Genomic DNA, 12,226 nt, shown 5'->3' with positions numbered 1-12,226 from the left:
CGATCGACATCAGCAGTGGGCAATGTGTTCAAATTAACAGAAAACTACAGAAAAAAACCGCAACAAATTATTTAACACGTGCTGGGCAACGGTATCGAAAAGTTTTATTGATTTAAGGCTAGAAGTATCGAAACATCTTGTTCAATCAATTTTATCAGTTATTGATCGATTAGTTCTTAAGAAAATCAAGTCAAAGATGCACTAAATGCCACAATAAATGTTGCAAGAGAACACATTGTCTGTGGCAATATTTTCTGATGAGATCAAATTCAATTTCGATGGTCCAAGTGGATTAAATTATTACTGGCACGATTTCAAGAAGTCTGAGATATTTTTCCCTACTCGAAGCTGTGGTCCTGCTTCACTCAGCCATCGCCTGAAGGGTTATATAAACCAGTTGGACAAAGTTTTGGAGAACTTTGTGGAGCATCAACCAAACCTGAATGCCTTATTCCAATAGCATAATGCTCCGACGTGAATTCCATAGAGAACACGTGCGGAAACCTGTGTCGAGTTTATGCAGGTTTGACACAGTTGAGCAGCTACGAAAGGCTGTCGTTAAGGAATGGTCCCAAATGCCACCACCTGACTTCCAACAAGTTGTTGAATCGATGCCAAATCGAATACATGAAATCAGAAACAAATCTGAAGGTTGGACACATTATCAATTTGTTATTTGTATGTCAATTTAATTTGTTATATTTATTTTAATAGCAGTGTCTTTAATCGAATTTCCCATCTTAACAACACATTGCATAAACAAATTGGAATAAAAAGTGTTCTGTCGATTTTACCAATTTCATATATGTTTTATTTGACAAATATTTAGAGCACCTAACTATTGTAGAACAAAAAAAAATGTTTAAAAATTCTGTTCTCAATTTCATAAAGCAAAAAACAAGTGCCTTTGATCGAATTTTGCAGAGATTATTACAGAGATGGGTAAAGAAAGAAAAATGGGAACATAAATCAGTAAACGATATTATTTTGTTAAATACCACAAAAAATAAAAGATAATTTATTATTAGAGCAGTGACTGGCAGGAGCATAAAGGTATTTCAATTGTTTAAAGTGTATCTATTTATAAAAAAAAATATAAAAGTGATTAAAATATATCTGTAGATTTTGATTGCAACATTACTTTATTGATTTTTTCTACTTTCGCATAGAATATATTCTTTATCGCAAAATCAAATCCATTTTTTCATAATTTGATGTGACCATTTTTTCAGTGTATTCATTTTAATTTGACAATGGCTTCTGGTCGATAATCATATGCGATGCGTTGCCTTTCAATTGAGAATACAACAGTTTAGATTGAGATCAAGGCATTTAAATACCTGGAATTGCTGTCGTTATTACCAAAACAATTTCGAATTTGGTAATAGACAATATGTATTCGCAGCGACATATGCAACGGCTAAATGACAAACGTTGCACAGTCGATGGCTGTACAACATTTCGATATGTGAACAATTCCGACGAAACCAGTTAAATGTGTCTGTGTGTGTGTGTGTGTGTGTGTGTGTGTGTGTGTGTGTGTGTGTGTGTGTCTTATCAAAGATGCTCATCTGTCATTTGTGTGCTCATGTGAGAAGAATATCTTTCAATTGGCATTGTCAAGGCGCACTTGCACACATCCCCACGCACCTCAATTTAACCTATGTGTGTGTGTGTCTGTGTGTATCTGTGTGTGTCTGTGTGTGTCTGTGTGTGTCTGTGTGTGTCTGTGTGTGTGTGTGTGTTTGTCGAGCTAAAGAAAGGAAGGCAAAGGCAAAGATGTAAGCTAGCCGTGCTGTGTTTGTCAGTTCTGCAGTTGTTAGAGTTCCCAGGGGATGTCAAGTGCTGGCGTTTGCGATTTTTTTCTTTTTTTTTTAAATTTTTTTTTCTTTTTTAGTTTTTGTTACTCGGTAATTTTGTAGGTTCACCCACAAAAAACAAGCTGAAAGTCAAATATTGATAGAGCAAAACAACAAACGAAGATATTTGCTTAGCCCGAATGGCCAAAACACACAGCAAGACCGAGAGAGAGAGAGAGCGAGAGAGAGAGCGAGAGAGAGATAGATGATGAGAGAGAGAGCGAGAGAGAGATAGATGATGAGAAAGATGCATAGATAGAGAGGGGTATTGACACGACTTTCCACTTGTGAAAATGCTATAAAATAAAATTTGCAAAAATTTTCTGCTGATCTTGGCAGTTCATGCAAAGGGCCGACCAGCAAATACGCCCTACCCCACCCTACTCCACCTCACCCCACCGCACTCCACCTAACCCAAAACCCCCAGCGACAGGCCAATCCCAGACCCAATCCCAATTTCAACATCCAGCCCAATCCCATCCCAAAATGCCGCCCACTGCATAAAATGCTGAACATTTTGACTGGGTTGGGTTTGGGGTTGGGTGATGGGTGATGGGTAATAGGGAATGGGTGATGGAGGATGGGGGATGGGGAATGGGGATGCGTATGATATTTGGGTAGCAGTGTCAGTTCGCAATTGCGTTAGTCAGCAAGCTGCTGGGACATTTGTATTAACATGACTTCCTGCTTACCAGCGGGCTTATTATTATTATTATTATTGTTTGTTGCGGCTTTCAATGGACGCCGCTTGCCCGCATTGTTCTTGGACGAACGCCTACCAAAACTGTGTGCGAGCAGCCAACAATATGATTATTATTATTGGCCAGGCCCTTGACTAAGCCACTTACCATTGCCACATCTCAGCTCCACCTAGAGATGGTATCTTATTACACTTTTCTTATATATTTTTCTTGCTTTTTCTTTCGTTTTCTTTTTGTGGCACAAACAGGAGTTTCCGAATTAGGCGATCGAACATATTTTCAATACAATTAAAGTCAAGAAAAATATATACACATCAAATTAAAGCACTGCAGCTTATTTGTGACTTATACTTTAAAAACTCCTTGTTTGGAATACACTTTTATTTTTTAAATTTGTATTTTGAACTTGGTTTTTCTAAGGAACAATATTCAAGTAGTCATTTTGGATATAGTTTTTGTAACAAGCACATTTCCAGTGCCAGTTCTAATTCTCCATATATTTATATACATGCATAAGCACGTATGTTTATATATATATATATATATCTATATCTCGCTATGATTGTCTTGGGCATAAATGCGAATTTATAGTCGATTTGCCGGCTCTGGCTTTGGCTCCCGTCTCCGGCTCCAGCTCCGGCTCCCGTCTCCGGCTCCCATCTCCGGCTCCAGCTCCGACTCTGGCACAATAAATAGCCAGGCTCGCCAATCCCTGGACAGCAATAAGACAAGTAATTTAGTTGCAAAATAATTTTAAATTTCATTTTCCATTTTCACAGCACTCAGTGCCATCAATTGCGCATCTTGCGATTGCCAGCCAGAGTTAACGGGCGAGTTTTGGGCCGGAGTATCTTTGGTGTTCTTAGCAAGAGAATCACCCAGGCGATTGCCTTTTATGCGTTGCCATTTTCTGTTTTATGGCTATCATGTGGACTTCTTGGGCACACAAATACAAACAGACACACGGACAGACAGACAGACATACAGACATACATGTAATCTAAGCATCAATATCTGCATATTATATAAGTGTGCGCTTTATTGACTTGTGGCATAGTTGCAGCCCCCATTGAGTTGCGTCGACTATTGTATCGCATTTATTCACAGTTACTTTTATAAGTACACAACAAGTCGCATAGACTCTAAAATGGATAGTCCCACAACCCCAAAGCAACCCCAAAAAGCAATTTTAAACAGTTGTTATCTTAACTGATGATAGCTACTTGAATATTATTGGGCTTGTAACATTTACGGCTTTAAGCATCTCCATCCATATATAAACTCAGCAATTGAACTAATATTTGTGGTTAGCGTAATGAGTACGAAAAGGGAAATCTTTAGTTAAAGCCACAATTCTGTTTGTCAATGAACGAGCTGAGCAGATCTACCACTAACGGTACACCAGCACCCACCACCCAGCACCCATCACCCAGCACCCATCACCCAGCACACATACCTGCTGATGCTGCCAATGCTGAGCATCTCGTGCTTTACAACCGCACATATTGGCAAAAATAATTAAACGGCCGAGGTAATAAAAATGCCTAACAAGCTTTTCCAGGTAGACCACACATCCACCTGCCCGCAGACATCTGTGTCTACACTCAAAGAAAAGCACAACAAGATTAAATAAACCATAATAAAAGATAAGTAAAGTAAAAGATTCAATTTCATTATCATCATTTTTAGCTTAGCTTGTTTGTTGCCTGTGAACTGATTACGAGAAAAAACAGAATTTGATTCGTACTTGAAATTTGTTAAATTATATGCAGTGGCCCTTTTCTTGCAGTGTAGCTTACTACTTACGTGCGTTTATATGGCAAGTGGGCGTGGCACACACACACACACATAATCGCCGTCGTCAGGTGTCTCATGCATAAATTGAAAATTTCTTAATTTTATTGTTGGCGCTTGATGTATTTTTATGCATGCAGCCCCAAAGGGCAAGGCAAGGCAGGGCAGGGCAGGGCAAGGCAGGGCAGGGCAAGGCGTGGCATGGCGTGGCAAGGGATGCGGTTTATTGCCGTGACAGGCAATGCTGGCTGTTGGCTGTTGGCTGTTGGCTCGGTTTCGGTTTCGGTTTCGGTTTTATTGAGGCTGCGTGTTGTTGCAGAAGAAAGAAATGTGTTGCCTACTTGCGGGCACCGGACATTAAACACAGCACAAAACACACTCATCACAAATAAATTGAATCAATATAAAATAAGATGAAGCAAGTCGAGTGCCAAAACTGGCAATAGAAATAGAACTCGCCAGAAGTCGGCCAAGTACCTCAGCCATAGACTTTACATTGCTTTAGGGTCTCAATCTCACCCACTCACACACGCACACACACACACACACACGCACATACACACACAAGCATGTAATTGCGTTGACAGCAAATTTAAATGAAATCCTCCGCCGGGCCCAAAAAAAAAATAAAAAAATAAAAAAATCTGAGCCATGCTAAAACGTCAATGTGTCAGAAAGCAGACGACAGCATCAGGACCCCATTCAGTGTGTGTGTGTGTGTGTGTGTGTGTGTGTGTGTGTGTGCACAGTGTGTGTGCACTGTGGGTGATGTGGGACAATTGTGAATGTTGGGTGGAGCATTTGTATATCCACTGAGAGGCTAAGGCTAATAATATTGGCATTGACCCGAAACCAAAGCCGTAGCTGTAAAGCTCAGCTGGCGCACTGTCAATTTGCCAGCAACTTTTGCCGGCCAGACGGGGTTGGTTGGCTTGGGGTTGGGGTGGATTAGAGGCATCTACATATTTTATTGAAAGATATTGAAAGATTTCAATATTTAGACCCAAGCACACACACATGTATATATGTTGGTGTGAGTTATGTGTGAGACAGCGGGTTGCCAAAGACTTATGTCGTATTCAGCTAATAATCGACGATTTGCTCGGCTGCCCCTGACTGCAAGTAATATCGAAATAAATATACGACTTCGAGTACTTGAACACACACACACACACATATATATATATGTATATATATATACTGCGCAATATACAATTTCTAGTGCGAAATAAGTCAGAGAGTAGCCGAAAATGTTCAATCGGCATATCCAATATCAATTTGGAAGCGCTGCTCATCAATCGTCTTTAATCACACACAGCGAAACTTTGCTTTTTGATCTTTGCTAGAGGAGCATGTTGGCAAATCGATATGCCTAATAACCATTCCTGCTTTTGAATAATGGCAACGCCTTGCTAAAATTAGAATTAGCAAAAACAAAAAAAAAAAAAATGGAAATTTTTGTTTAATGCTTGAATTGTATTTCCTGCTACACTTTTATATCTGCAAGTATCTTTTACTATTCTTTGAATCCCAATATAAATATGATTATTAATCGATCTATTGCACTTCCATCAAACCTAAATTAAAGACTTAAATGTACTCCGAGCTTAAAACATGTTTGCTTGGCATTTTTTATCTTTGGGCCACAATCTGCCATGATGTGCTTTGAGGTTTCCTTCCCATTGTCACCAAATCGATAAAGTTCGTTGGAGTTGACTATGCCTAATTCAGTTAGGTGACTTCTTACAGACCGCTAAGTCTGCCAAGTCTGTGCTTGCCCATGGCTATTAGTTGCTGGCCACATATTGGATCACCTGCTAGACTTGTCCTTGTCCTGTAAACGGATTGGCTGAATAATCCAATATGCCAAACGATAATATATATCTCGACCTGGTCTTTACAACACGGCCATCTTGATCTGGCGCTCTTTATTTATGTATGTGAAAATCTGTCGTCTTTTGCAGGCTATGGCAATATTGCACCACGTACAGCGCTTGGCCGAATCGTGACGGTGGCATATGCATTCTTTGGTATACCGCTGACGCTGGTTTATCTAAGCAGCACCGGCAGCATACTGGCCAAGGTGGCACGCGAGGTATTCTCGAAGGCGCTGTGCTGTTGCCTGTGCTCGAACTGCGGCTATTGTTGCTACGACGAGAAGCGCATGGCGGAGAAGGAGCGTCGCATGAAACGGAAGCGGCAGCAGGAGGAGCTGCGCAAACAGCAGGCGGTCATGCAGGAGCCCTACTATGTCCGAGATGTCTATCATGCCACGCCCGAGAAGCAAGCAGCTGCTGCTGCTGCTGCTGGTGGTGGTGGTGGTGGTGGTGCAGCTGGTGGAACTGATGGCGGTGGTGGTGGCAGTAACTGTACACCAACTGGCATACCGGGACCAGCGTCCAGCAATGCTGCTGCCAGTGGCGGTGCCATGGACATTGATTCGCTGAGTGCCAGCGAGTCGCGCGGCTCAATGCACGGACTGAGCATATTGGCACCGATACTGCTCTGCTTCTCAATGATGATCATCTATATTGTATTTGGGGCGGCGGTGCTGTATCGTTTGGAGAACTGGCCAATTATTGATGGCATCTATTTCTGTTTCATGAGCCTGTCGACCATCGGTTTTGGTGATATGCTGCCAGGGCTGCGACGCGATTCGAATGCAACGACCTGGTTCTGCTCCGTCTACATAATGTCGGGCATGACCCTAACGGCCATGTGCTTCAATGTCATCCACGAGGAGATCGTCCATCGCATCCGCATCGTTGTCGAGTTCAAAAAGACAAATGCCGCAACAGCTGCCAGCGCCAGCAGCGGCTCAATGATGGATGTAACGCACGAGGATGGCAACCAGTACTATATGAACGCATCCTGACACTATGAGAAGCGTGCCCATCTTTATCAGCGCAATCCCACCGAGGAGACACTGGTGACAGGTAGGCATCTCTTCAGCTGTTTGCTCAATATTGTTTACTACTGAGGAACTTTCTAAAATCAAAATAAAAAAAAAAACAAATGAATGCATCCAAAAATAATATTCAAATAGAAGCCAATTGATATAATTCCTTTATTTGCCCGAATTCTTTACAATAATTAAAAGAGTTGTCTATAAAAGAAAACCAGTTTGATTAAATTAAATTAATTCTTATATTTTAAAAGATATTTTGTTTGTTACAAATGCCATCTGTATTTGTTATTATTATTAATTTATTATTCTTAAATAGTGCCACAATTAAAATGTCAACTCAATGCTTTTCTTTGGTTTTCTGGCACTGCAGAGACGCCCACATCGCTGGTGCTGAAGGACTATGTCAACCATGAACTGGTACCAATACTGACCATGGATCCGAATGGTTCCCGTTTGGGTCTGGCACAGCCAACGCCCGCTTATTCGCCCGCCGCAGCCACCGCCCAAACGACTGGCAAAGTCAATCCCGTGGAGACATCAGCGATCCACGGCAGCGAGAGCAGCCTGATGGGGTACACAACAACGCTGAGCAGCCCGCTGCTCGAGAGCCAGTCTCAGTCGCAGGCCACCGGACAGGTGTACACACTGGCCGAGGAGACGGAAATCGAGCTGCAGGCTGTGCACACCGAGATCGCAACGGTGGAGCGCATCTAGGGTCTTAGTGCTTGGACAGTCGGACAGTCGGACAAGCGGACAGTATTAAGTAGTAGCATTTAGAATTAGTCATTAGCTCGTAGAGTGCTCAGTTTAAAGTGTACAATTTTTTTTTGTGGGCAACGCCCGGTTAAAAAACAAAATCCAAAGAAAACCTAGCCCTAACTTTGACTATCATTGTATATAAAATAAAAAATAAAATAAATAATAAAAAAAACCAAGAGAAAGGGAAAGCAAGTAAGAAAGAGAGAGAGAGAGAGAGAGAAGTAAAGAGGCGACAGAATACATTTCCATAGTCCGTAAACACAGTAACTAAATCTAAGCCAGCCCAAAGGCCGTGCTATAAAACTTAGTCAATGTAGTAAGCGAACAAAGAAAGAAGAGAAAAGAAAAGAAAAGAGAAAACAAAAAAATACAACTAAGAAATTGAAAACGAAAACAAAAACAAAAAAAAAACTATTATACTATAAGCACTTGCATAGTATGTTCATGTGATGAAATTCACTTCTGAAACACTTCTGGCAGTCTACGAATGCAACGAGCAACTGTAGATTACCGATTCTTCTTCTTTTTATACTGCTTCTACTTCTACTTCTAGTTCCACTTCTTGCTAGTCATCGTCGAGTTAATTAGGAACACGAAACATTTTGTGCATTCAACCTAACCGTATTTATTTTCGAGCCAATTTCAGCACAAGCGTTGTCCAACACTTGGTTGATCAAATACGGTAAATACGGTAAATACTTGGAACTTGCGATGCCTGCAGCATTGTTTTAACCCGTCAAGCGGCACATCAAAGTTAATAAGAAAGAAAATAACTACTACATATATAAATAAGTACATATGAATAACATATATACATAAATTATAATAGCAAAGCGAGTAAGAATCTATTCAAGCCCGGCCCCACATTGCAACACTTACATACATATATATGTGTGTACATGCTCGTAAGGCAGACAGCATCCAACATTTTATACGTAATTCAAGCTTACATAGTTAATATATTAATATTAAACACAAACAATAAATTAAAAATAAAAAGAAAACACGTAAAAAAAACAAAAACCAACATGACGAGTATGAGAAAGAGCAACAAATTATGCTAATTACATAAAATATGAATATAAATATAGATAATTGTCGTTTTTTTTTTTTTTTTTTGTAATGTATTGTAATTGTACAACTTGGCATAAAAATATGAATATTATCACTGAATTTAAATTCATATACAATTTAAATAACGTTTAAACTCGAACTTTGTAAATGAAAGCATGTTTGAATGTACCCAATTGTATATTTACAAGAGCAGCGAGCGAAATGCATAAATAAAACTTAAAAAAAGTAACGATGTTAAAGCAACAGTGTTTCAAACAATTATACTAACTAACTACTAACTAATCTTGTTAAATTGCAATCATTTTCCTAGTCTTTTTAGCCATGACACTTGCAAGACATGGCGCCATCTGTTGAGAATCGACCACAACGAGTATCATGCACGCCATCTATCGAAATGACTGTCAAGCGGTGCTACTCATCAAGCTGTTGTTTTGGCGCGTAATTCAAATGTGCATGTGAAATGAGTATTATTTTACCAACCGTATTGGAAACATTTTTCCCTAGACATTTTTCCCATTAAGCCTCCAAAAATATAATTTAAAAATAATGCGCATTAATAGGTAGCAAAGTCTATTTATATTTATCTAAACAAATTATAAGTAATGTCAATTTCTCTATATATTTTTTTCTGTTCTCGCTTTCAGTAGATTTTGCAGGAATGCAGTGGAACTTTTTTAGTGCATAACTGTAAATGCTTATCATTTGAAAACTGTAAAAAAATATTTTTAATTAATAACGTTGATTCTTATTTGTCAAACGAAGAATCAAACAGGAGTCAATAAATGTCTGCAGTGTGTTATGGATATTTGTGTTGCCTGCAGCTTGAGGCAGACGTAAGAGAATTTGAATGCAGTGGTGAGAGAACTCATTCTCCGAATTGCCTTACGAACAGCAGCCGAACGCGAATTTTCGTCAGTCACACGAAGAAGCTTCGGGGGTGTCTGTGTGTTCAGGCAGCTTACAGCAAGTGTAAATGTGTCAACAGCGCTGCACCAGAATTTTGTTGCTTGTCCCTGCATGCGTTCTGCGAAATTAACAAAATGCCCATCCCTGGATCCAAAGCACCAACAGGAATAACTGTGAATAATTTTTTGTGCCCGCTCTTATCACGCCAATGTCGTCGACCACAAAGCGAATGTAGCAAGAAGAATGACGCCAAGCTTCTTTTTATTTAAAAGTGCAGTTTTGAGTGATAAACAAATTACCACAATGTATTTTAAAAAATAACGTCATCTGAGTAATTAATCATCGTAACAAGTAATAATCGATAATCAATTTTGAGGTTCTGAAAAGTATTATCTGCATGTTCGAATATATTGCTCATGTTTTCGGAAAGGTTTTGAGATTATCTTGGGCACACCGAAAAATAAATACCCTTGCAGATTGGAGTATGTTTTTCGAAAAGTGGATGAACAAAATGAGAACAGAGATTCGGCCAGTGATGATGTTAAACATTTATATACACTTTATGGCGTCGCTATAACTATAATACCACTCACAAGGGTATGAGAAACATAATAATGACTGTGTGTGTGTGTGGGATTTATGTGTGTATGCATGTATGTGGGAGCTTGCTGTCGAGCATTTAGACTACATGCGTAAATATATACATATGTATGTATGTATGTTTGTATGTACGTGCATATTTACATAAATAAATATGTGCATATGCAAAGAAGATCTTTTCTTTGGCATTCTGTTTTCATTTTCATTTTCATTGAAATTGAATACAGCCAGCATCTGAATAAATTTTGTGCGTATCTTTTGACTGTTTCTCGCTGCACTCACAGACACGATTTGCATAGATTTTGATGCCTTGCTTGCTGTAAATTGCAAATACAAAATCAAATTGAAATGAACGGGGCTGTTTGCTCAGGCTGATCACAGCTACACGTACAGTTGCGGTCAAATTAATAGTTATGCAGCTTTTCATAAATTAAATACTCAATATTTTCAAATATAAATGATATACAAAAAAAAAAATATGACTGAAAAGTGTACAACGATTTCAGATCTACATTTCAGATCCCATAGGCTGTTCCAGTTGAACTGCGAGACACTGTATATATATGTATATTCTTGAATAGGATCCACAGTCGAGTCGATTAAGAATTTACATAAAACACATATTTCATTTTATCGATTACACGCTTCGATTAGCCAATATCGGTGCAAATCGATAGTTACCATTTTAAATATACATATGTATGTATATATTTGGAATCAAGCAAGTCTAAGCACAGTTACACAGTTTTGGGATTCAGGGTATTTCCAGATTGAGCTCTCTCGACTCGAGCATTCTTACTTTGTTGCGACTGTTTGCTTTATTGCTCCACTTTTGCTTGTGACTTTTTAGTGTCTTGTCGCAGTCGCTGTTATTTGATTTTCACATTTTTCTTTATTTTTGGTATCACATGATTATACAAACACACACAAACACACTTACATACATACTTGAATTGCTGTTTGCATGTGTTTGTGTGTGTGTGTGTGTGTGTGTGTGTGTGTGTATAAATATATAGCAAAGGAAAATGCCATTTGAACATTTCGGTTTACGTTCACGTTTGGGATTGAGTAAGCGATCTGTTGATCTCCAACATTTGTCGCCGTCGCTATTTGCTTCTGCTCTGCACAGCATGGTGACGTAAAAGATTGCCTTCGCTCATTGCTTTTATATGTTTTGTTATCTTGACAACACGCATTTTCGTCGAGTTTTTCTTTTTTTTTTTCATTTTTTGTTCATCACGTGTTTGGCGGCACATCGTGACTGTTCTTGGTTTGAACACATTATCGTTGCCACTGGCCACACTGTGCAAGCGCAGCGTTCGCTCTGCCTATGTTCACATGCTTTTCATATCGATGTATGTATGTAGAAGAGTATATTGATTTTGCGCTAGAGAATTGAAACTGTTCTGCATGAAAGCAGGTTTTGGTTTTTTCCCACGCCTGGCAAATCGATAACACGTCGATGTTTCCCATTGGTAATGATTGGCCAATCAATTCCCTGACCACTCCCCTAAATTTCGGAAAGCATATATCTATCACAGTTTTTTAGTAATAGTAACAGAGTACTACGCAGTCGACTACGTCCTTGAGTATCGCTCTCACTTGCTTTTGTTTGTGCGTGTTTT

At 39.4% G+C, this 12,226-nt stretch overlaps 1 protein-coding gene across 1 annotated transcript in view; it reads left to right on the top strand.

Annotated features, from left to right (window-relative positions):
- The window catches only part of LOC6564645, a 77,244-nt gene extending 69,045 nt beyond the window's left edge, over positions 1 to 8,199 (top strand). Inside the window, exons 6-7 of the mRNA XM_032738373.2 lie at positions 6,319 to 7,200; positions 7,633 to 8,199. Coding sequence (XP_032594264.1) covers positions 6,319 to 7,200; positions 7,633 to 7,976 — 1,226 coding nt within the window. The 3' untranslated portion in view covers positions 7,977 to 8,199. The remainder of the gene's footprint in view (positions 1 to 6,318; positions 7,201 to 7,632) is intronic.
- The last annotated feature ends 4,027 nt before the right edge of the window (positions 8,200 to 12,226 follow it).

The sequence above is a fragment of the Drosophila grimshawi genome, unplaced genomic scaffold (assembly GCF_018153295.1).
Source record: "Drosophila grimshawi isolate 15287-2541.00 unplaced genomic scaffold, ASM1815329v1 contig_848, whole genome shotgun sequence".
NCBI classification, from domain to species: Eukaryota; Metazoa; Arthropoda; class Insecta; order Diptera; family Drosophilidae; genus Drosophila; species Drosophila grimshawi.
This window is presented reverse-complemented; position numbering and strand designations above follow the sequence as displayed.